This window comes from Embiotoca jacksoni, unplaced genomic scaffold, assembly GCF_022577435.1.
Source record: "Embiotoca jacksoni isolate LCO1_2020_lvr unplaced genomic scaffold, fEmbJac1.0.p SCAF_1, whole genome shotgun sequence".
NCBI classification, from domain to species: Eukaryota; Metazoa; Chordata; class Actinopteri; family Embiotocidae; genus Embiotoca; species Embiotoca jacksoni.
The window spans coordinates 19,572,428-19,599,032 of record NW_027185229.1 but is presented as its reverse complement, the minus strand read 5'-3'; the positions used below and the strand labels follow the sequence as shown (position 1 = coordinate 19,599,032).

The 26,605-nt window shown below is 40.5% G+C and overlaps 1 protein-coding gene across 2 annotated transcripts in view; it reads left to right on the top strand.

Moving 5' to 3' along the window:
* The first annotated feature begins 1,003 nt into the window (after positions 1 to 1,003).
* The window catches only part of syn2b (synapsin IIb), a 78,141-nt gene continuing 52,539 nt past the window's right edge, over positions 1,004 to 26,605 (top strand). Inside the window, exon 1 of one of the 2 annotated variants that reach the window (XR_011178123.1) lies at positions 1,004 to 2,063. Coding sequence is in view for 1 of the 2 variants with exons in the window: in XM_069146170.1 (XP_069002271.1) it covers positions 1,633 to 2,063 (431 nt within the window). In the remaining variant the exon portion in view is untranslated. The remainder of the gene's footprint in view (positions 2,064 to 26,605) is intronic. The other variant, XM_069146170.1, reaches the window with a different exon arrangement.

Genomic DNA, 26,605 nt, shown 5'->3' with positions numbered 1-26,605 from the left:
TATTGACCTTTGATGGTTGCTGATTTACACGCTGATGCTACATTGCCCTTAAGTGAAGTCATTAGAAAAATCGTACTGCAAAAATAGCCACGACACATACTGTTGCAGAGATCAGAGCGCGATGCAAAATGCATCTGAAATCATACCACTGAGTCTAATCAAGTGTGGTGAGTGCTGCTCTCTTAGATTATAGTACTGGACACATTATTGAATGTAGGTTGGTTAATAGAAGCCAGGAAAGAGATTCATTCATGCCTTTCCCTCTTCTCCTTCCTGTGTTTTCTTGTGTTTATTCTGTGCCCTCTACAAGTCAAGTCACTTGTATTTACCACAAATCACAAATTTTCCCAGAGGGCTTTTACAATCTGTACAGCATATGATCCCCTCTATGCTCAAACTCTAAAAGAAAAACATATCCACCATGAAGCCCTGAGAAGAGGACAAATAACAAAAACACACAAGAGGAAAAAAATTAAGCGCACCATTAACTCATCTAGTAGATTGAAGCAGGCACACAGGGAGAGAGTCAAGTACAGCATGGAAACACACAACACAAAGACGGTAGGCTTTTTCACCACAGTGTTTTAAATTACAAATCATCCACGGCCTTCATTATGCCATGCGCTTTTTAAAACACAAGGACAAGCCCAAATGGATAGCGTTTTCAATTCCACGGGACTTTATCCGCCAAAGAAAGCACCAGCGCTGTCACACACGCCGATGGGCAAAGACATGGAGGGGACGACATTTTGAGCAGGAGGTAGGAAGATGGATGAGTGGCAGGAGGGGAAGGTGGGGCTTGCAGAGCTGGGTGGATGTTCGTTTCTGTCTGAATTCCACCCAATGCACGCTTGCAGGAAACCCCTTCCACTGGTTGCGCACGGCACGCATCGCTACAAGGCTGCAGCACGACACACAAACGTGGTCTATGATGTAGGAGGATGATGACAGGGGAGAGGAGGAGGGCGAAGGGGGGGGGGGGGGTGGAGACAGCCCAGCGAGCGTGCCGAGTGAGTGAGTGAGAGAGCGAGCGTGCCGAGTGAGAGAGCGAGCGAGCGAGCGAGAGGGAAAGGGCAGAGGGAGCGTGAGCCAGTGAAAGGGTGAGATAAGCAGAGAGCAGCATCTTTTCAGTGCATTCAGCTAACAGCAGCTCAGGAGGCAGGAAGGCAGAGTAGAGAGGGGAGAGAGCACCGAAGGGGGCACCACCACACCGCTCTCTCAGACACACACACTCTCTCTCTCACACACACACACACACACACACACACACACACACACACACACACGCACGCACACACTTTCGCGAGGAGGCGTGAGGCTCAGGAAGAGGAACAACACATACACGCGCGCTGTTTTGTTGGCGTAGCTGCGCTTTGGAGAGCTGTCTCTTGAAGACTGGACCAGAGCTGTATCCACCGCCACGTCCATCCTCTCCTCCTGCCTTCTGTTCCTCCAGCGCAGGAGAAGCTCTCCGTCACGCGTCCCTCGTGCATTTTGGGCCGATTTTGCTTTCTGTCATTCGTCTAACCTCTGATCAAGTGTGTCGCCGCTTTCACGCCACTAAGGCAAGAGAAGCAAAGTCAAGAGAGAAACTAGCCGACCGCCCGAGAGACCCACCTTTCGACCGCAGCCATGAACTTCCTCCGACGCCGTCTCTCCGACAGCAGCTTCATGTCCAACCTGCCCAATGGCTACATGACAGACCTCCAGAGGACTGACCCACCTGCACCTCCTCCCCCCACTGCCTCCTCCCCTTCCCAGCAGGGTGCTGCCCCTGGCACAGCTCCCGCTCCTGCCCAGTCCCCGACCACGGCTCCAGCCCCGTCCCAGGTGCCAGCCGGCTCCCCCGCAACCCGGGAGCGCCGCCTGAGCCAGCAGGCTCAGTCGCCCCAACAGGCCCAGTCCTCCTCCGGCAGTTCCTCTGGCTTCTTCAGCTCCTTCACCAACGTGGTCAAACAGACGGCCGCATCCGCCGCCGGGTTTGTGGAGCAGTCGGCTCCCGCCCCCTCCCTCTCCAAGAAGTTCAAGATTCTGTTGGTGATTGATGAGCCCCAGCATGAGTGGTAAGTGTTCCAGATGCTCGCGATTTTAGTGATCAGTTGAGTCCTGTCCAAATGCCTGATGGGAAGTTGATGCGGATGGCGGTTGCGTTGAGAGTTGTTGCTGAATAAAACTGGAATTCTTGACGACCCCTCAAGTAAAGGGCTAACTGTGTCTTGAGTTTTTGGAAGGCTCTCCAAGTTTGGAGTAAAACATATTTGGTTCAATCTGCCAGAAAGAACATGGTTTTCTGTTATAAACCAGCTAATTTAAGTGTGGGCGCACTGGCCTAATGCTGACTGGCACCAATTTTGAAAAAGAGGAACATGGTTGATTCGTGTAGTCCTTGATGAGATCTAGATAAACAAATGGTTCACATGTTCCAATTAAGTAGCTACACACACATTTAATGATCGCATTTTTTGGTGCCGTGTCTCTGTATTACAATATGTTCCATTCTGTCACTGAAGAAAAAGAAAATAGAAACAGCTTTATGAATCTAAACAGATAGGACAGATTTTGCCCGAGGTGTGGATTCACACATCTCACCACCCAGCACTGTCACCTGTTTCTGTTCTTGTGTTTTTGTGTCGTCATGACTCGCGCGTGTGTTTGTGTGTGTGTGTGTGTGTGTGTGTGTGTGTGTGTGTGTGTGTGTGTGTGTGTGTGTGTGTGTCTGTGTCTGTGTGTCTGTGTGTGAGTGTTAGAGAGCTATGAGTAAGTGTTCCTATCCCTCGACAGCACAAGTTGGCTCCCACGATATAATCCTTATGCTACCAAATCGTACATCATATGCTGTCATACAAGAGCATGTAGCTCTGAATAAAACATTGTCTTCTACAAGTGAAATGTGAGCCCTCATGCGCTTGTAATGATGTTGCTATTCCACTCGCTGCTGTCCCTGCAAATCACATTTTCAGACTGTAAACATATCTTATGGGGATGTTGATGATGGACATTATGGACGCTCAGTGCTGTCATTATCTAGATTTAGCTTTATCTTGTCAGCCTTGTATTGGACGGAATAAGTGGCCTTAGACACTTTTTACCTTTTCAATTTAATAGAGGCTCTTTAATGTTGTCATTTTGCAATTGATTTTTAGTACAACACATAAAACTGAATGCGCTTTCTGGTGTGACATGGTTGAAAGCTTCAGAAGAAGTGAGTCAGTGGACCTTGATTTATACTGCTTCCAAAGTCCAGAATGAACTAGCAGGCGAAACTTTTAAGCCAATATGGGCAAGAAGTCGTAGAATAATGAAAGGTTTGAACATCTGAAGCTCCAGGATAACTGAACAAACTCCATCTGCTGATGAACACTATCTGATACGGTCAAAAGCTCACAGAGAAAGCTGATAAGTGGACTTGAGAGTGTTTTGTTCGGTGAGGTGTTCACTTTATTTTCTCCGTATTATCTCCTTCTATTATGATTTTAAAAGCTCACTCATCTCAGTTGAAACTGCTCCTTGATAGTTGCAAAGGTGAATTGGATTTTTTTTTTTTTTTTTTTTTCTCGGTTTTTCTAATTAATATGTTCAAACATGCTTTAATGACTCAAAGTATGCAAAAGCGTCATTCTTTGGGATTTTTCCCCAAAATTTTCCTAAAACTGATTTATATTGCTTGGGTACAAAGTGTATTATTTAAATGCTATAATACTCTTTCCAGCTGTATTACTGGCTTCTGTTTTGAGATAAACTAGTGCCATGTACCTTGATGACTTGATAACTAGTGCAATGCCCGAGTTAAGGACTCTGAAGGTTCAAAATGGACTGAATAGTTTTCACTGTTTCTTTCCAACCCTCAGCACAGGATTATCTTTATAAATGTGCATTATGCATGTGTGAATGCATTCATGACTATCGGAGATTCCACTACACCGTACTGACTGAATGTGACTGGGAGCGCTACGTTATGGTAATCCTGCTGTGACTGTTTTGGTGGCTTATGATTGGACGTCTACCACACATGATGTGGCAATGTCTAAATGTGAGAGACTGCAGCCTTATTTCATAAAAGATTCATTTGAATGCATGGCTTTTCTCTATAAAATCCTACTTGTATAACATCTGCAATGACTCCACAGAATCAGTAGCTGGTTATAATATCTTTGAAAAGGTGAATCCATGGCCTGAAAAAAGCATTTCTTGCCATGAGCTGCCTTTTACCATCATACGTTCGTGGATCTGTTGTTGCTATAATTTTCACTGTCTTGTGATAATCATAATAAGTGATTTGTGGCTACCACTTACATTGTGGGTTAACTCGCATGATGCACTGTAGTTTTACAAAGAAGGGGTTATGGTTAGTGAAGATGTGCGCAAATTGATGCTGAGTGAGTTTGTGTTGACTGCAAATTCATGTCCCGATGGAAATTGGTGCAGAATTTGTACTGTAAAATATACTATACAGATGTAGTTTGTAATAAAAAAAATTGTCGCAGGACAACGGAAAATACATAAATATAAATAATTAGAAATATGATCAATGTAATGCAATACATTTGCAATTTAAGTGACATTATTTATTTTTCCAATTTGTTTATAAACATCTTTCATCCAGAGATGATATTACATAAATATTAATGTTTTTGTTTTTTCTCTCTTTTGGGGGTGGGTGGGGGGGTGGGTTCATATGGGCAAGAGAGTCATTCTACTAAATGATATTGATTTTCCACTCAGCAACGAGCAAACCTGAGGCTGTCAGTAATACAACTTTGAAACCAGAAAATACTTTCTGAAAATATTGCCTCTGTAAAGCCAGAATTTTACTTTGAGATCCTTTTCACTGGAGTTTATGATTGGATGCCCGCCACCCATGATTAGCAACGTCTGAATGTAAGAAACTGCTGCCTTAATTCATAAAAGACACATCTAAATACATGGCCTCCTTCCATGCAATCCTTCTTCTGTCACATCTGCAAGGACTTCGCGGAATCTGTATATGTATCTGGTAGGGATGAGACGAGGAGCCGGGTGAAAAGAGTATCTGGTATCTGGTGATTAGTACGAGTAATATCCCAGTAATTGTGTCCAACATCTGCACTGGTTCAAGCTTGTAACGAACACGAGCTGTGTGCACACATGCAGGCAGCTTCACTCAGAGCCCCGCCTCCTTTCCTCCAGCTCTGTGCCACAGGCCTGCTCAGTCTCAGGAATTAAGAGCAACTCGTGACTCTTCTGGTTAATTTCTGGCACTGGCTCGTTTTAATCAGGTTTGTATATAATATCTTCAGCCGAATTACTCAGAGAACTTTGCTCTTACCGGACGAGTCGCAAGTTACAGTGCAATAAAAAACAATACAAACTTGCTCTGTAAATAGCTATGCTACTCTTGTGATAAAAAGACATTGCTCTGAAGCTCAGTTCTGGGGCTGTTCTGTAAATAGTTCTCTAATTAATAATACATTTAGCAATTTCTGATCAACCCATATCAATCTCGGGTTTAAATGAACTACTCCAGGTTAGTTCCTGCCCACTTCCGGTCTACACCCCACCCCATCTCGGTTTAAGCCCCGCCCCTTCCGAGTACGGATATGGGTACAGATAATTTAGTTGGTTTAAAAGATAGATCCCTAGTATCTGGTAAGGATACATTTGAATGGTGACTACATAACCTGAAAAAAACATTTCTTCCGAAACAAATCTTTACTTTGAAGTATAAGTGCACACACGGACATATACAGTACATCGGTAAATACTGCAATATTATAAATTGATGCTACACATGCACATAAAATCACACAACACTCGAACATTCTCAAAATGTCATCTCAAATAGATGTTTTTTTTATATGATTTTTAAAGGCTTTTTTTGACACTTCTGCCAAAAAACAACAACCCAAATTCAGTCAGTAATAGCTCCTCAACTATAAGGCCAAAATGAACAACCGTAGGCTCTGTAGATAAGAGACACTTGAAATACAATAAGCCTTTTTTGTCCCCATGAGATTTGAAATTTTTTAGAAAACACTTAAAAAATGTCATGCTGCCGAATCTGAATTATAGTGAGTTAATAACAGCCTAAAACAGTCAGTCAGTAAACATTGATGTGATTAAACCTGTTGTAAAAATTCTAGACTGGAGCTCTACCAAATTTTCTGCAGCAGAAATCAAGCACAACACCATATTAATTTTAATTGTAGTCCTTGGCTGCCTCACCATTGAATGTGTCCTCGTTCTTTAGCCCTCTCACAATAACAGCTGATTGCATTTTGATAATGGGTACAGCCTGATCCTGGAGCAAGGACTGCCGGGGGGGAAAGGATAAAAAACCAAGCAGTAAGATGTTTAAATCAATTCGACAATGAATGGGAAAATCAATGGAGAGTTCATTCAGATGCTGCTGGGCCAAGGTGGAGAATAACCTTGAGCAAGATGGTCACTCATGATTACAATAACCTTTGAAAATCAAACTAGAACTTTAGTAAAGACACTAAGCATAAATTACACTTTTTAATGTCGGAAACGCATTTGGTCAGTCAAGAATTTCTCCTTCAACAATGTCAGATCAACCAGAGCAACCATATTTGTTGTCTTCTAAAGATTTAACACAAACAAAGCCCAATTTACACCCACACCCATGAATTACAAGCAATGTCTAATGAGCAGATTGATGGAAAGACTAAAACAAATTGGCATGCAATTAGTAATGGTCACTTCCACCTGTCACTGTAATGAACTAAGATAAAAGCTCCTATAACATTCATCATTGTATTGTGTCTTGAGTGGATGATAGTAATGACAAGCAATGAGGCTTTTACTGCCTCTTGCTCTGTCTGTCCTCATTTAGTTCTTTGTATTCTGAATTCTCCATTTCACGTAATTGTACTTGTTTTATTCCCTGATTTAAACTTCCATTTCTCCTTGGCGCTGGCATCCGCTTCTAAATGCTGTCTGGCTGTTGTATGGCAACCACGGGTATCATGACTCTCTGCAGGTGACAGCTCGTATACATTCTCAAGCATCGACTGTGCTACTGTGAAGACTTTTCCCAACTGTGCCACAAAAAGAGGCCGCAATGGGAGTCCAGCAGTGAAACAGCATGATTAAAAAGTGGTTGTAATTTCAGGCAATTCCGATTGTGGGTGTTTGAGTAGCTTGAAGTAGTCATTATGTAACAGACTTGAGCCCATTGAGATGGATGAGGGAAGAGGCAGTGTCCTCCAGGGCCTTTCAAGGTTACAGCGGCACAGATGGGAGGCTTAACAAAGTGAGAGGGAGAAGATCTGGGAATCTCCCCTTTATCACTTCCTCTGGATGTGTCTCTCTTGTTTGTTCCACCCTCTCTCTACATTGTTTTTTCTCTTGTCCGTTGCTGCCTCTCTCTCTGCCTTTTATATCATGACAGACACTCTGTGTGGCTCCAGAGAAAGTGCTCCAGGTTCATGATGCGATGAAGTAATGAGAAGAGACGTGGTGATTCAGCAGTTTCCGCCCAAAGGCCACATCTGCACTCCATCCTTTGCTCTCTGTACGTCTGCATATCTCTCATTCCCTCTTTTTTTTTTTTACCTCCCTTTCTTTATCTCTCTATTTACAGTATCTGATGAATATATTCTCTGCAGTTTCTGCCTGAGTGCCAGTGAGTGTATTCTCCAGCTAAATTGCATAAGTTTCCATCAGAGGAGATTATTTTGGATTGTTGACTTTGGAAATGACTCATGACGGAGGGTTTTGTTGGTTTGACTGCACGTTGAATGTCACCCGATCACCCTGCAGCTAAAGCTTGAGCTTTAAGTGGTTGATATTTATGAGAATGCTGTTTATCCAACAAGTTGCAACATTTGAAATTACTTCACAGAAAGCAGTTGGACTATAAACTCAATTTTACTCCGTTATTAATATTAAAAACCTGACTATACTAAGTCTATACCATGTTATGCACGCTTTGAGCTAAATGCTAATGTCAGCAAGTATATTAAGGCTATAGCATGTTTACCATCTTAAAACTTGTCCACACTAATAACAGATATTTTCTCCCTCTGTTTAAAAAAACAGTTTCACCTTGCAAAATATCTCCTTACACCCGAGAATGCAAAAACTTAAGCAAATGCTAAAAAAAAACATGGTTGCACCAGACAAAAGTATCCTGAGTGAAGTATCATGAATTAGTTTTGTTTTGGCGATAGTGACTTAAAATTAAACAAACAAAAATAGTACCTAATTATTAATTCATTCACAGTTAAGCTTTAAACTCGTGAAATTGAGGTGTGATGTCATTGTTTTCCCAAATTCTTCATTTTGTCCACACATAGAAACTGGAATTTTTGGCGAAGCGGCACGTTAGAGGAAGTCCATTTTAGTGACATAAAACTCCATTTGTGTGCGGATGAGAAGTGAAATATGAAAGAAAAGGTTTGTTTTGCAAATTATTCATCTAAAACATGACTCACCTTAGGTTAGCATATCATGCTAATAGTTGCAGAGAAATCAAATTGCAGCAGTCTGTGTGTAGCTGCCTCAATGTGTGCACACAGCTAGTGTCTGTTAGAAGCCTTGATCAACAAGGATATTGACACATTTACTCGGATGATACTCGTGCTCGTCAAAAGTACATTATCTGTACCGGATGCTCGTTTCAGCAGAGTACCTGTGTTATCCCCATAATAAATAACAGCATTTTTCCACAGTTTGTTAGTAAGGGAAAACCCGCTGGTTGCACTAAGAATTCAGACGATCACCAATGCTTGTTGAGACATTTCTATCTGGATCAAAGTGGCGGATCAAAAGGCCAACAGAACGACCAATCAATATTGGCATCATTAAACGGCATCGCAATTTGTTTGGGTTACTTGATTTCCTGTAGTTGCACTGCATAAAGTGACCTGATTGAGAATAGTGTGTTTATGTGTGTCTGGGTGCACTTATTCATGCCAGTGTAGACAGGATTAGACAGTGAGAGCAGGTGTGGAACACAGACACACACACACACACACACACACACACACACACACACACACAAACACATATTACCAAGCACCTAGATTCGCTGTTTCTATTTTCTTTCGTCTAGTAGAAAAATAAATATTTTCCGCAACAATTCAGCATTTTTCTGTGTTTTCAGTGGTTTGGGAATAAAGTAGTTCATTGCTGAAGGTTATTTACTAAACATAACATTTCCAGTCTGAATATGCCTTTTCACAACCCACCTCCCCCACCACCACCACCACCACCACAGAACAATACATACACTATAAACAGCAAACGGTGTTTGTATTTCCCGTTGGCAGTGACAGTGATCAGGAGTTATTGGTGGCATTAAGGTTCTCTCAGCTGTAGGTCATATTTCCAACACACACAAGTTGAGAACTGACCTTATTACAGCCGGTGGCAATGTCATGTGGTCTTTACAAGGTGCTCTTGGATTCCACCTCCTGGTGTCTTGCACCTCTTAGCTATTGTTCTACTAGATTGGTGGCATTTTGAGCCCCACGGATGAGACACAAATGAACCCCAAGGTAAAAACTGTTACCTTGTAACCGCCAGCATCGGAAGTCATATTTTTAGAAACTCAAAACTTGGTCATTTTTTTTTTAAATTACTATGTGATTAATCCTAATTTTAAGTGACTATCACAATAAAGCAGCTGCATTTAACATTTGTTTAAATGTCTAATACAATACATGTTTATGACCTCTAGTGGCTGTTGACTCTTGTTTGTTGGCGGTCAGATTTGAAATAATACAGAAAGGATTTTACAAGTCTGGAAAGTTATCCCTTGATCACAAGTTAAACAGCAGAAATACTGTACTTCAGAGAATTTATGCTCTTTTAAAGCTAAAGAGTGGTCACACAATATATTGATTTAATTGAGTATTTTTCTTTTTACCACACTTTCTGTGAAGTTAATTGATGAATAAAAACGGCATTCTCACCTCACTTCTAGTCCCACAATCATGTATATTACTGGCCAGTGCAGTACCATGCATATTGATGTTGTATAACATGTTGTGGCTAGATTTGATCCCAGATTAACCTGTTTTGCTACACTGTAAGGAAACTGTGCCATTATGGCCTCATTTATTTTTATTTTTTATTTTTTTACAAAGGGTTCGTGTTTACCCGAAAGCAAGCCAACTATATTGTCTTCCTTAAGCATAAGCGAGTAGATTTTTTGACTAAATGAAACAATCCCTGCAGCAGATAAAGCGGTCAAACGGTAGGTTTAGGTTTTACAATGAAAACCGACCTGTGCTGTTTGAATGATTTGTTTGTTTGATTATAGCCTGTGATTTTTTTGGGGTTTTAAAAATATATTAAGTATGATGTATATTAAATACTCCTTTCTTATTTTCCTGAGTGATACACCTTTTAAGGTGGTTGACTTGGGCGGCATTTTATAATGTGCTCCCGTATTGTCTCAGTGAGGAATAACAAACAGAGGACTTGTGCTTCTTGCCATGAGACCAGGCTATTAGTGAATACAGATTCGTGACACTGGCCGTGTCAATATACCCGTTGACTAATAACCAATTCAAAGAAGAGCTTTTATCCCCTAGGCGTGGTGGGACACAAGATCACAAATTACCCATTAACTCAAGGTCTAGACAGTTAGAGAAAGCCGTTATCTAATAGCTCATTTGAATGTGACAGGAAGGAAAATGTCCCCTCTTTTAGTATGCATGATTCCCTTTACTTTTCCATTTCTTTGCCAATTCTTTCACTCTCTCAACTGTGGCAGACATTTGCATAGACAATTAGATAAGCACAGCAGATACTGCCTGTGCTTTCTCCATAAATTGACACCTCAACAGGCTGTTAAAATGTAAAAGCCAAACAGCCTGTGGGGCTTTAATCCCAAAAAAATGGAATTTATCCAAATAGCTGCAGGCAACAGTGGAGCCCCAACGAATGGTTATGTGAATGATGCCAAAACACAGCCAAGCTGACCTCTTGTTATAAAAAGCATCAAAGAATTTACCTGGAAGAAAAGAAAGTTTTAAAAGATTTGATTTAACTTAACAAACAAAGCTTTTCTCAATTTCTACGTCAAATTATCACCAAACCTATTTAGTAAAATGCCTGTTCCTAGTGAGAGAACAATGAAAACACTAGAAACCCTGAAAAATAGCTAACGGAGGAAAGTAGCAGCACTAACAAATATATGAGCTACAACTGAGCTTGCTGAAAACTGTTTTTGTCCAACTGAGCAGACCAATCATGTTTGTGTTGTTTCATGATGCAAATATCTTAATATATGCATGATATTCTGTGAATTTGATCATTTTTTTCTATATAGTTTAAAACAGGGAATTTGCAGGTCAAAGCATTTTCTATGAATTATTGTAATGTAGCCTCATGGAGTCTCAGGCTGGAAAATAGATTACTATTTTAGAATGGTTGCCTTTTAAAGGTAGAAAACCAATTTTACAATCAAAGCATGTACAATGTAGGCACACAGAAATACATTCAAAACTTAAACTACACAAAGTAAGCTCAGTTATTAATTAACACTTAAAATGTCAACATATTTCTCTTGAACTATTTATGACAGCAGTAGTGCAAAGTATTATACTTGAAGCTATCATACTTCCCTCGCAGTGTGGAAATTTAAAATATTGCAGAGTACACGTAAGTGCATCAACTTATATCTAATAATACGAGCGTCAGGGGAAAGATCAGTGCCCCAGCTGGCATATATTAGGGTTATTTGAATTTAATCATTGTCCATTTTTACCTTTAGTCTGAATGTAACAGTGAACAAACAGGCCTCTTCAATCCTCTTGTGTTAAGTGGCCTCTTCAGTAAGATGAGGAAGCTCTACCAATGAACAAACCACTTTTTAATAAAGCAGAAATGTGTAGATTTATCCGTTTTTTTTAAAGTTTTTTTTATCCCACCCTTCAGTTTACCGCTGCCGCTCTTTTCTGGCTCCTGGCTCATTGAATTCTTCTATAGCTGTGTGTGCGCTGCAGTGAAATGGTTGACCAACAGAATTATTTTTATTCGACTGATTGTGTCATTAATGGTTGTATTTGTGTCACGTGCAACTCCTTTGCAGTATTCCAGGGATAAATGTGTTAATGTGCATGAGGCACACAGATACAGATACCTTTGAGGGCCATAAACAAGCCCAATCAGCATCACAACCGCTGGTGAAATAGCCCACTGTTGCTATGGCAACAGGTAATCCCCTTCAATGATGATCTTAAAAATGTGTGGTTGAAAGGAGGGATGGATGTGATTTCATGACAAAGATTTTCTACAGTTTACATTCAGTTTTTCTGAACGAGTTGCACAAATAAATGAAACAAAACCTCAAAATAAAAAAAAAAATTCTCTACATCTCGCTTGAACTGTTTTAGACATTTGAACATTTTAGCATTAAATACAATGTACAATTTTAACAAATTCAGGAAGGAGTAACTATAGTTTGCAGAGCACACAGCACATATATCTATCTAACTTCTTACATTATGAAAGGGTTTTTTAATAAATGACTTCCAACAGATTACTGATTCTCTGCTTACAGGACTGGAAAGAAAATTATCTACTGATTCAGCAGTTGGAAACTTTTTTATTTACCGGCACAATACAACCATAAAACTCTGATTAGCCTCTTTACATCATGAAGCTGGGGAGTGGATGCACCCAAAGACTAAGACAGCTGCTGTTCTCATGATTTCATTTTCAAGAATGAATGAAACGCGCCACTGTCTGCTGTGACATTACACATAATGTTAGGTTTTACGGTTAGGTAGTGTTTAATGGTTGGGCTTTGAGAAGGCCTCAAGGAAATAAACGTAAGTTAACGTAATGTCCTCTGAAGTGAAGTAAACCCAACTTGCGTGGTGTGTCTGTGAGAGAGTGAGAGAACAGTGTTGGCTCTTGCTGTAATAATATCACCAGTAGAGGAAAGGGAGCTATAATGTAAACACAAATATGTAACTAATTCAGAGTATAATTAGGACTGAGCAACCACATTCAGTGCAGATGAATAAGAACGCTTTTACTGGTGTTCTTTGTAAACAAATTGGCAATGCATGCCCTATCAAAGATAAAGACGTCGGACTCAGGGTGACAACCGCACATAATTTGTCCAATAAATGGGCCGATGAGAAATTAACTTGAGGAAATGGTTACTTCTGGTTTATTGGAATAAGGAGCGTTAGTCATTCACTTGGAAATAGGAAAATCAGTGGTGCAGGCTCAGGACTGTGGCGGAATGTAGTATATTTTTTTTTAATATGACCGTGGAACAAGCTTGTGTTGAGGCTGTAGCCCTCCTTTTCTTTAAAACAGTCCACGTAATGTGTATGAGCACACGCAAGCACAGACTCACAAACACAAACCGCCTAATGACGCATACATACCTGCTGTCACAGTAAATTACTGGACTGATTCAATATTGACATGCATTAATGAGTTATTTTTACCTAATTGGATTTACACTAAAAGATTGATGATTTGTTTAGCAACTCTCCCCTGGCTTATGGGCAGGGCAAAACAGTTTGATTGATGACATATTTCTGACTAATTACCCAGGCAAAACATACAATATTGGATTTATGATTGATGCCACAGGAAGGGCATGCTATAGTTTTTTTTTTTCTTTCTGCATAACAACATTAATTGAAGGGAAACCCTCTTAAATATCTGGACAGTTTTCATCCAAGTGAGGGGACACAGTGTTTGACCTCATTACTATTTGGCCTGTTAATGAGATCAAATTTAGTACAGGTCATAAGGGACTGCATCTTTAGTACAGCAGATGGGGTAAAGCAAAAACTCAATCATGTTTTTGTTTTTTTTCCACAAATGTTAAAATAAGCAAAAACAACAATAATTTTGTACTGCTTTCATAGCATATTCCTGATTTCAAACAGAAACTCAGACATCAACAGTGTAATTCTGCTGTCCTAGTTGCTATGGAAACCTACTAATTCGATTGTTTTGGATTATAGAGGCTGGCGTGAATTATGTGCTGGATTGTTGTGGTCATTAGTGCAAATCATTTTACCTCAGCCCCACAGAAATGGTGGGATTTTTCATTAGCATAACTGGCATCACCATCGAAGATGAAATTGTTTGACATGGAGTTAGATGTCAAATAGCCTTTCTAAGGCAAGTGAATAGGATGACAAGTGATAAAGGGGGATGTGACTGTCATTGAGATTTATTAAGAATATATTATGGTCTACGATAGGCCAATCTTACACTGTCAGGTAATAGTGAACAATTATCTAAAAAGATAATATGCTGAAAGAAATATTAATTTTGCTTTAATTTCGTAGTCTGGATTATGTATTTAGTTTTTGTTCATTTTGCCACCATTAAACTCTAAAAGACATTAATTCAGGTCTAATACGTTTTTTTGGTTTTTTTTTTTTTTTTTTTTTTTTCAAATGCCATGAGGCGTCTACAACAGTTCTGGACCACTCCTGAATTGTCGTTTGCAGCAACAAGAAAATTGGTGAATGCTACAAAATCCCAGCACAAGCCACTTAAGAGCACATCTGTTTGTGTGAGTGGTTCCAGCACGAGTTTTCCTTTTGTGGAGCAGCATATGCCATTAAGTGTACTCTAATTGTCATGAGAGCACATGTAATTTCATCAGTTCAGGAGTAGTGCAATCCAAAAAGCTGACGAGACCAGGTTTTTTTTTCCCTCGAGCCTTTCCTGTCTACTCCCAAAGTGCCGTAGAGACCTTTGGGAAGAAACAACTATAGTTTTTTCTTACAGCATGTAAATCTGCTGTAAGATTAAACACGAGGCTGAGGGCTTCCGAAATGAATTCCGAGGTTGTGTGGATTCCCTCCAGCAAAATTTAGATGGAGAGTCATGTCTGCTCAGTGTATGCCTTTTGTCTGAGAGCTGTGAGGAGAGTATGGGTTCAGGATGCCTTTGTTTTTTTTTTTCCATTAAACTTGGTTCGATGTGAATTTTGGAGTCAGCAGGGAATCGGCGGTATCTGACAAGATAGTGGAAACAGGCAGTGAAGGAGAAAAATAGGGGGAAAAGAGAAATCAGAAGATAATGTCAGAGACAGCTGGTTTGAAGAGCAGAGACGGACATGAAAGAGAGAAGATTGAGCTCTGCTGAGGGAAAAGCTTGACAATCCCTGTATTCTGGCTGTAACCATTAGATACTTATTGTGTGTAATAAGGCCTTGTATCAAACAGGGCTCTGAGCTTCTCTCCCCTGGTAACTCTCTCTTAGTGTCTGTTGCTTCTTGCTTTATTTTGCTATCTCAGTTCAATCTATATAATGAGAGGCTCCGATCCATCAGAGGATCAGATAGGCCGAAAGCCAGTCTGAGCCATTGGCTGCTCAGCCCACTACTGACTCAGTGTTGCCCACACATTAGTTAGTAGTCCTTGTTATACAACAAACAGTGGACGACAGACATTTACTATGTCTTGTATTTATTTATTTAATTCTCTTGAGATACATCATCTCTTGCTAAAATGGCAGCACAGAATAGTCAGCACTTTGTCACTTAAGAATACAATTCATTTACAGCATTTACATATCCCACAATAGAAATCCTGATTGTTTAAAACATTAACATTCCTCAGGGAACATTTTCAGTGTGGTTTTTAAATGCCTCATATGAACACTGTTTTTTATAATTAAGTTTATCTTTTGCAATTATTCCAGCTTTAGTGTACAAGTCTTGGAGTACAAAATCATTTTTTTTTTGCCAAAATCAGAACAAACACTGGGGACAAAGGAGATTTTCAATGTCAATTATATGTTTCCGTATCAGTCAGACATAGAAGAAAAGCATGTTTGATCTTCTTAAATCTGTCTTTACTTTTAATTGTTGATTTGAGATGTTGGCGTTAAAAATAAACTTTTCTCAATTTTAGATTATGATAAAGATACTCCACACGTGGAAATGTGCCAGTTTTCTAAAAGACTGAATTATGGAATTAACAATTTCTAAATGGTTTCGTTTCGCTAATCCAGTGAATTAAACACTCGACATATGGAGGCACTAACGATATTAATGCAAAATCAGTAAATCCTATATTATCATAAATTCTCTGCAGATTGACGAGCGTACGATCGTATCGAACGGGCCTCACTGACATCAGTGGCACGAAATCGTAAGCGTTTACAGTGTTGGAAAGGTGAGGTTGTGCAGAAGCCAGACCACTGCGAAATTAATCAGAGGAAGTGTTTTGTGAAAGATGAAGTAGGTCAGATAATGAGACGGCGCCGACCTTGATTCCACAGTGTTTTGTCATCATTTTCTGCACCAGGCTGTACATGTTGCCAACAGAGATGACATAAGAGTACCACACAGCGACAGGGAAACTGCAGACCCGACACAAGCTGTAAGCGGCCATACAATACAGAAGCTGCGCTCTGCAGCCGTCCACCAGTGTGCCCTGCCAAATTGTGTGTCTGCTGAAGCGTGTTTCTCTCTCCACTGTTGCCAAAACTGAAACCAAATGTTATAAAGGTGCTGGATAGCGGGATCAGCCAAACCTAACTGTGACTGTAAATCCAGTGAGGCCTGGTGAGGGTTTTAGCCAACTGCAGCACAGTAACGAATAATAATTCTCTGAGGTCTTAAATGGCTCAGTTGACCATATGGTGTAAGGTGCAGTGGTGCATTTTGGCAGGACATACAGTGAAGTTAACACACAGGCGCGCACACACACGTTTGTGCTTCCACGCGTTTGACACAATGCATGGCGCAGGAACAAATCATAGCCGAAAGCACTGCAAATAGTGCTGATTTGACTGTTTTGTGCTAATCCGCTGAATTAAACAGCTCGTATGACGAGTGTTGGCGCACGGGAATCCAGTGAGCTAAATTACACAAGAAGTCGTTTGGACCAAGAAATGTGATTGGTCAGCTGTGCATTTGGAGCGTGCTCAAGTTAACACGGCAGCACACCTTGCTCGTAGCTGGAAAATATTACTCCACCATCTCAACATTTTGGATTAAGGCAGAATATTTCCTTCGATAAAAACATTTTATGAATTTTGGAAATAATTGCATGTATCCTTTTTTCGATAATTTTGACTTTTCAATTTTACAATGCTCTGGAGAACTGTTACCCTATTTGGGTTTGGGTATTAGCTGTGCCGGGTGACAGCGCTACTATCTTAAAAATACAAGTGACCATGGATTTCTTTTTTTTCAGCAGATGGCTTAGTTCGAACAACATTGAGCTAGCAAAGCGGTTTTGTGCTTCTACGTGCTGTATTTATTCAATTTGAGAAATCCCACTATCTCTCCAAAGCATTCCAACGGACTGCAAATCGTCTCTGTTGCTAGGCCGTTCTTAAAGGTCGGCCTAATTGCTGGAGTAGTAAACATTGCGTACATTACACAAGAGTCTACTGACATGACTGATTGTTTTCCAGTTATTAGTCACATCCAAGTATTGCCATGAAATTGGAGATGGCACCAACAAAAGCTTTTATATTTTGAGAGCGAATTGCCCCCCCCAATATAAATACATAGTGCAAGCGCCTCAGTCCTGACCACATCACTGTTGTGCCAGTTAATGACATTAATGCACAGCCTGTTGTGTAACATTGCTTAATTGATTTCCAAATATAAATTGTAAGTAGTTGTGAAACTAAGAAAAAAGTACTGGACAAATTGAAAGATTTTCTGATTCCACTGAAATGCATTGATTTCTTTAAAAAAACAAAAAAAAACAATACATTGCTGTTGTATTTACTGGCTAACCTTTAAATTCTCTAAACGTCTTCTCTTTCCCAAAATGAACTGACTCTTTAGATTCCGAACAACACGCATGTAGACAGAATAACCCTCTATCAATCTGTCGCTCCGCGTCTCACGTACATGCACACCACCCATGGGGTATAGCTCGCCCATGATGCTCTGTAGTAAGTGTCAAACTGTCAATATGGAGAAACTACAAACTGCAAAGGCCAAGTGGGGAATCGCTCACAGTTCGCTGTCTGGTTAAATAAACAGCGTGCACTCTCCCATACATAAACGCACGTTCTATATATTCACATGACAACACGCAGCGGCTCAAACAAACACTCATAAGATGATGATACGTGATGCGGAACCGGCTTTAACTCAAACAGAGGAGTCAAAAATGCACTCCAACTTTATGTTTTCAGTTATTTCCAGTCAAGACTGTGTATTTATTGAATAAACCAGCATCAAGTATCCAATGATACTGTAAGTTTCTTGTTTTCATTTTTCCACTTAAGAGAAAGTTATGGACATATTATAGTGGCACAGACAGGATAGGAGCTAACAAAATACTATATCGGTAATTACAATATACATATCATATTATATTGACTTTTTATACTTTTTAAATACATATGTAGAATCCTTCTACTTTTTGGCCAAGCTTCCCATTAGCAGTCATTTCAGTGTCTACATGCAGCCCACATGTTATATATCCTGTATGCAAACAGAGCCATTTAAAATCAATGGTTAGTAATTGAACTACTGTATGTGATTGCTGGGATCAGATAAGGAGAAAAAAAAAAGAGGTAGAGTCAAAGATTTCTTTTAAAATGGAGATCTAATTGTGGGGGCTGTTTGTTTTTGATGATGGGGTGTAGACAAGTCCATGTTCTTGTTCACTTTGTACATAACTGACTTCCAGTACAACTCGGGGTCATGCCATCTGCAGAGGTTTTCTGACGGCTCTGCGGTGGTTGGGTGTATAAGTGATGGACGGGAGGAGGAGTACAGGGCAGTAGTGGAGGACTTTGTGAAGTGGGCTGGTAGAAATCAGCTGCTTCTGAACGTGGCCAAGTCCAGAGATGTTGATCGGCTTCAGAATGAACAAGACGGCTCCACAACCGCTGAGTGTTCTGGGAGAGGATGTGGACACGGTGGAGGAGTACAAGTACCTGGGTGTCTCCATCGACAACAGACTGAACTGGAAGACCAACATCAACGCCGTCTACAAGAAGGGGATGAGTCGACTCTTTTTCTTGAAGAATCTTCGATCCTTCAATGTGTGCAGCAAGATGTTGGAGATGTTCTACCAGTCTGCTGTGGCCAGTGAACTGTACTTCTCAGTAGTCTGCTGGACAATCTGGAAAAGGTGGTGGAGAGGAGGACGCTGAACAAACTGTTATCCATATTGCATAATCCTGACCACCCTCTACTGCAGGGACGGCGGGGCACTTTCCCCTACAGACTCCTCCAGCTCCGCTGTCACAAGGACCGATACAGGAGGTCATTCCTGCCCACCGCAATCAGACTGTTCAATAACTCACCTCTGCCCAAATCCATCACACATCAATAACACTGTTGTTTCTTTGTTTGTTTAATTTGTTGCACAGTTGTTTAGTTTCATTTAATATTATTCTATTTTTATTTATATATAATGTGCATTTTTAAATGTATTTCATTTAATATTTTGTACTACCTCCATACCATCTATCTATCTATCTATCTATCTATCTATCTATCTATCTCTATCTATCTATCTATCTATCTATCTATCTATCTATCTATCTATCTATCTATCTATCTATCTGTTCTCTACAGATAAGTCTGGGTGTGTTTCTATATGTGCATGCAGTGTAGGTGTGGGCTTGTGTGGGTGGGATCGCAGCGACTGACTGTGTGCTGTCGTGCTGAGCTCGGCCTTTTCTACATCCACCTTTCACGCGCTTGTATTTCACACACCTCAGGGGAAGTCACATGATTCATCTAAGCGAACGCTTTTCTAAACCAGCTTAAAGAATTATGGCAGGAATATGTCAACATTCAGCTAAACATGAGTGTGTGTGTGTGTGTGTGTGTGTGTGTGTGTGTGTGTGCGTGTGCGTGCAGAGCGCACTGCCGTTTGAGTCGTGACTTGAAAATATCCCCCCTCCTGAGCTCGACTGAAACACCCACATTGAGGTTTTGCTGCTGCCAGTAGGGAGCTGCAGAGTGTACTGCGGTGTTCCATGTATTTGTTTGCCTCAGTGTAAGAGCTGCCAAGAGCAAAGGGCAGGGAAGAGGCTCTGGTGAAATAGTGGCTGCCTCTCTAGCACCACAGGAATCCCTAAAACATGGACTTCTAACTGGCAGAAGCCCAGCTTTTAAGGCAGTAGTGATGAGGCTTGATTGTCCCCATCATCTGCTTTCAGCTTCCTCCTCACAGGTGGTGCAGCTACTGTGGAGTTTGGGGTTTAACCTTATTTAACAGATAGCAGTTTATCATGGACAAGACCTGTATGAAGTGGTCCTTGGGGTCAGATCAATGTCCTGGCTGATCACAGTTTAACATTTCACTTCAAGATACTGTGCCGTATATATATCATCTCTCTCTTCTGCTTCTCCACCCAAACTGCATGGTGTGGCCTTTTTTTTTTTAATCATTAACGCCATCCTTAACCTTCTCAACCCAGTGGATATGAAGACACCCGTTCAGTCTGTTTCACCCTGACTCTGCCCTCTGGCAGTGAGTATTTAGACATTTGCACCCACTGTCATATTCATGAGTAAACTGGAGCTCTAAGAGAGAGACTTTTTTTCACTCGAGGAAATAAAAGATTGACTGAATCCAATTAACCCCTCTCTTTATTTCATCTTCAGGATTCTCAAAATCAGACTTCAATCACTGATGATTATCAGGACAAGCAAAAGAGCTACGAATAGCTCTTTACTTGGTCTTAGAAAATCAGTCTTGTGTCCTCGGGACACTTTAGCTAATTTGGTTGTATTAGTGTTAATTTAGCAGACACTACTGGAACATCGTCTGCATCATACTACAAAAAAAAAGTTCAGAGACTACTTTTGTTACAATACACTAACAGTCTTTCAAATTACGTTTCGAATTTTTTGAAATTTGATATGCACTCACTGCTCAAGTTCGAATTGCAGATGTGTGTACCGTAACTCGGGTGCTGATGTTGATCAAGTGACATCATTCGGAGTATTTACTCACAACTGTTATAGCTTCACCTGCACATCATGGGTCTACACTCTGTTCGTGCACAACAGGAATAGTCTTGGAACTTTTTGATTGCCTCTCATATATGACGGAAGTTCTTTAAAATGGGTAAAAGTGAAAAGGTTGATATTGTTCACAGTCCTTGAGCCCTTTAGCAAATGTGACAGCCAGATCTGAGCCATGTTTTCACCCATCACCTCAGTCTTGTCCCCATGACAGTGGCTGCTAATATATTACAGTAGATTTATCCACAAGTCTTATGCAAAAAACAATAATAATAACAGACAAACGTGTGATTTTTGACAAAACAGTATTTTAGTATACAAGATTCACTCTTGAAATGAAAGTCTAACCATTTTGCTTTGGCATGAGAGAGATTTAATTCTCTGCTTTATTATTATATTAGGATGTTTCATAAATAACAAACAAGCCTGAGGAAACGCCAGAAGGAGAAAAGACCATGTATTTGTTGAAGCCTTTGGATTCTAAACAGGAATGACGATTATAACATTGCCTCTGTTTTCTGGCCAATAAGTATGCAAGAGGAATAATTACCCTTCAGCTTTGAGGAGAGATAGTAGAGATGGCTGAACGGAGGAGAGGTGGGGGGGAATGATAAGTGTGCAGAGGCCAGGATTTATGAAAAAAGAAAAGTGAATCTGGAGGGCATGGCAGGGCTTCACCCACTTCCTGTGATGGCACTAGGTGTTAGTACAAAGGCAGTAGATGATGATTGCAAATGAATGGAGGACAAAATAACAGCAGGGGCATTTTTATTTTATTTTTCTCCCAAAGTGAGACAAAAGATTGGGGTGGAGGGTTGAGGCGTTGAAAAGTGGGGAAAAAATATCTAGAAATGACACAGTGGGCTATAGCAACTGAGAAATACAGGGCGACGGAGGAAGAGGGATGCTGAGAAGGCAACAAAGACGGGGGGGAAAAAAATGCTCACAAGGACATAAAAAGGATAAATGAATGCTGAGTGTGTGCGCGTGCGTCAGAGGTTTAAAAAGAGACCGGTTAGCTCTGAATGCTAACTGGAGAGATCTGCGACACGTGTCTCCATCGTCCGAGTGAGCACCACGGCACATGACTGCCCCCGGGGCCTCTGCACTCAGCCATGTCATGGCTGAACGATCTCTACACACAGGAACAGACCCACAGTATGAGAGACCGACAGCAGGGTGAGAGGGTGAGAGGACGGAGGAAATGGAGATGGAGGTGTTGAGAGACGGAGGGAGATGAGGCCGGATTGGCTGCGAGTCAAAGGCAGAATGTCATTCCAGTGTTGCTGAGATCTGTTCAGATACAGATATGGATGTACAAATGAAACCAGGGAGAAAAAGAATTCCTCAAATCAGAGAGGAAAATATTGTGGGCATCAAACTTTGCATCTGTGTGACGCTATGTCCCATGAGTCATTTATTATTTGTGGATAGGTGAGCCTCAATATTTGAATGGATCAAAAATGCATTTAACATTTAAATGACAAACATTTAAGTTTGACTGTGGAGTGGAGGTATGTAGTAGTGAGAATACATCAGTTCTGTAATGTGAACATGCAGTGGGAATGAAACTGCCTATGAGCCTGCAACAGCTCCATCCTTATTATCTTGTATATGTTTGATACCTTTTGTACACTGATTGTGAATGACACAGCCTCTGTACATAAAGGAGAAAGAATAGAGAAATGGATGACAAATAGATTAGTCAAACAAACTGTATGGTGGCCTGGCCTGTAAAAATGTTTTGGTTTTTTTTACATTTATGTGTTGTTTATTTTACATTATTTAACCTACTGCAGGAATAGCAACTATGACTCAGTTTTATGAAATAAGGCTGGTAGTAAACACAAATTTATGAATATGAATGTCTTGAGATAAATCATGTGACATATCGTGCTTGATTTATTGTTTTCTCTGCAGGCAGATTAATAACAGTTTATAATTGCTCCTGTGACATAATTTATATTTAGAAAGGACACACATTAAATTAATAACAGCAAAAGTTATGAGGATATTATTAAAGTCATAAAAAATTAGTGAAATTATCTTTGACTGATGTTTTGCACACTTCACCCCAGTCTTATCCGTGCGTCACCGTCTACTGATCTCTTTTACAATTCAATTCAAAGTATTATTAATCACACACTGGACCTTGTGTCATCTGATGTCTGAGATTACAAGCAATATTCTCATTGCTTATTGTCCAGCGCAGCGTTTCACATCACTCATGTCTGTAGGTTTGAATTTGAACTGTAATGAGGTGATAAGAGGGTGGTAGAAATGTGTTGTGCTAACTCCTTGGAACAGCTTTACACTTTAGCATCAGCAGTCTCAGATCTTCTAGCCTGTTTTTACAGAATTGTCTTTTTTTTTTTTTTAGCACTGGAAAGAGGTTATTGCTTGAAAGGTGCTCTAATTTAAAAAAAAAAAAAAAGTATTACTAGTATATTATTATCATGAGCCTGATGCCAGCGTTTTGTGTTGTATTACCTTAGATAATTTGTCTTGTAGTTTTAGCTAATGGTCATATTAGCAGCCAGTTGTTTTTTTTGGTTTTTTTTCACTGAAATTTGCACTTGAGAAATTAATTCAGCAATAAATCTGAGGAATGAATGAACGAGGCACAAATGTGGGAATCAAATCCCATTCAAATAATTGTATCTGCTGCCAGGTCTATGCTACTGAAATTCTTAGGTAATCCGTATATGGATGACTTGACGTTAGTGACCACAACTGCAGCTCGTGTGAGGCGATTGTTGGGGAAAGTGAATGAAAATTTAAAGTGGTCTAAGTTAAAGATGAAGCCGAGTAAGTCACGCAGCATCTAGTTGGTGAAAGGAAAGTTAAAGAGTGGCGTTTTTTTCTAAGCAAGATCAAATATTCCCTGTTGAATAAGAGTCTATGGAGATGGCACATGAGGGAGTTGAATGACGTTCAGCAGGTTGAGCAGCTTAGAAAACATGCTGCTGAAGGTTTAGAAAGATTTCAGGACTTCCAGGAAAGCTTAAGCTGTGGTGTCTACAGTTTGAGCTATTTCCCAGGGTAATGTGGCCTCAGTAGTGTAGCACTGTATGTAAGGGGAATCCTCCGTCTCCTATACACTAAAGTTTGAATTTCAAGTGTACTTGGTGTGTTTAATAAGATTATTTCCTGAGATTTTGACAGTAATTTCAACCTTAGCTTTGTGTTTGGAAAATTAAAAGAAAGATGAATTTTATTAAGTGGAATAAAGGGAAGACTGGGCTCGTTTCTGTGGGATGGGAGGACCTCTGCTGTCTATTGTCGTTGCTTCTCTAGTGTCTGTCCTGTTTTCTGACCCCTTCTATGTCTCCACAGAGTACTATGAAGTAAGATGTTTGCAAGACCAGAATTTGACTGAAAAGCCCTTTATGTTATAATTCTAAATAAGCAACTTTTTAAATAGTAGCACGGAGAGACAAACCTCTGCTGAAAACTCTGTGCATTCAGTGTGATATTCTTTTTCCTTCAAAACTCTATCTCTGACACACACACACACACACACACACACACACACACACACACACACACACACACACACACACATACATACACACACACACAAAACGACAATGCCGGGTGCATCACTAGATGCAATTAATGAGTTGCACTGAACCAAAAAGAAGCAAAGGTCCTTGTTTTAGCACTATGTGACAACTATTATGCAGAACAATGAAATAGGGAAACCACTTTAAATTAAATGTATGCTCGCTGAACAGCCCGAATTCGTCCTTTGCTTTGAACCTTAGCTCGAATGATGACAAACGACCGACACACTACCTGTCGCTCACCATCTGTCTTGTATTTATTCGACTGATCCCTCAGGGTCTGTGCACAATGGATCAGGACGCCCTGGATTGTTTCTGATGTTTCCACAAGGCGATAGGAACTGCATGATGGGACTTTGGGGCAACCAAGTTGTCTCTGTAAGCCGTCAGCATTAAAAGTGACTCATTTTTCTTTTTTGTTAGATTTGAAAATCATTATACTCTAAATAGGAAGCTAAAGCCAGAAGTCAGTTAGCTTAGCTTACCATAAAGACTGGAGCCAGGGGTTCAACAAACAGACAGCCTATCTCTGTCCAAGGGTGACGAAATCTGTCTACCGGCACCTCTACGGGTGCCTCCACACTTAATACTATGTGCCGCACTCAAGTACATTTGAGCCCAAAGTCCAGTATGTTTGTTAGGCGTGAATGTTGCGTAACATACCCAGGCACAGTACGACAGTCAAGGTCCTTTTCAAAGAAGCGCACTCAGGTGTTAATGTGCAGGCTGGCCTGTAGTGAGTCATGTTGTAGATGGCTGTTGGCCTCCACCCACACTCCCCTCTGCTGTGTTGTTCGATCATTAAATCCCGACTCCGCTCTAAACAGGCACCTGATCAACTAGCAGGATTTACTACTTCTGTCTCTCCACCCACAAACACTGCCAGGTGCATTCGATTGAGCCAGACTGATAAATTGATAAATCATTCATCTCTCCGTCTGTGTAATGCCGAGTATTGTAAACACACAAAGTGGCACATTTGTCATGATGGGGAGAATTCCCTGTCGTCTGCTACTGATGCAGATAACCTTGGTAAGCTTGTTAGCCTGGGTTGCACCTGCAAACCGGTGTCGAAACTCATGTTCCCATGCACACGCCACTAATTGCTTGCTCTATCCAAATTCCAGTTTGCATTGTTTTATTTGAATAATCTTGACATGATTTTCTGAACTCATAATTGAATTCTGGCATCTGAACTGAAGCCTTCTTACAATGTGTGCACCTCTTTGTGTGTTTGTGTGTGCACGAGTGTGTTTATTAATGTTTGTGGGGGCACAGTATTTCAATTATCTTGCGGTGATGAATGGTAACTTGTTCAGGTTTAATCTCTATTAACCTTCGTGCAATACTTCCACCTCTCACCGGTTCCACAGATTAAACTGATTAATCCATTGGAGAAGAGCTCTTTCACAGTTCCTTTCCCTCTAACCGTCTTCATCGTAACCAACGTTAATACCTTCTTTTATGGCTCTTGTTGTCTTTGTCTTCCTTCTGCACTCTGTTGGAGAGTTTGAAAGCTAAAACGAACCACTGAAGGAAAACAGAATTGTCTGTTCAGTTAAAATCCCAGTCATAGATCAGCTCTAAACTTAATAATGATTTTTACAAGGTCTGTAATTGGTTTGATTTAGGAATGGATAAGCGACAGTAAATAATAATAATAATTATAATAACTGATCAATTTGAAAGAGCACTGGTCCAAACCATTTATCTCCGTTATGACTGCAGTTATATTCAGAAATGCACAAACAAATGTGAAAGATTTATAGCAGGGAGACACATTTACAAATGGAACATGAAGTCTTTTATAAAATGTTTCTGCTTCATTTTTGACAGGATTATCTAGCCATCGTGAGACAGATGAGATATCTGTAGCCTAAAGAAATAATCCATCCGTACATTTTATTGTGGCACGTAGACGACAGAGTGCTTAGCCATGCAAATTGCATTTGGGACACATCTGCCACATAAAATAAGCCCACACAGTACCTGAGCTGCAGCAGATACATATTGTAGGCAAAGCTCTGTGCATAGCAAAGGAAGCGCAACATTAACAACAGTCAAGGGTGTGTTTGGTCTTCTGTCCCACAGTTTGTAATTCAAAAGGAGCTTCAGCTTCTCCCTGAGGAACTAGTCT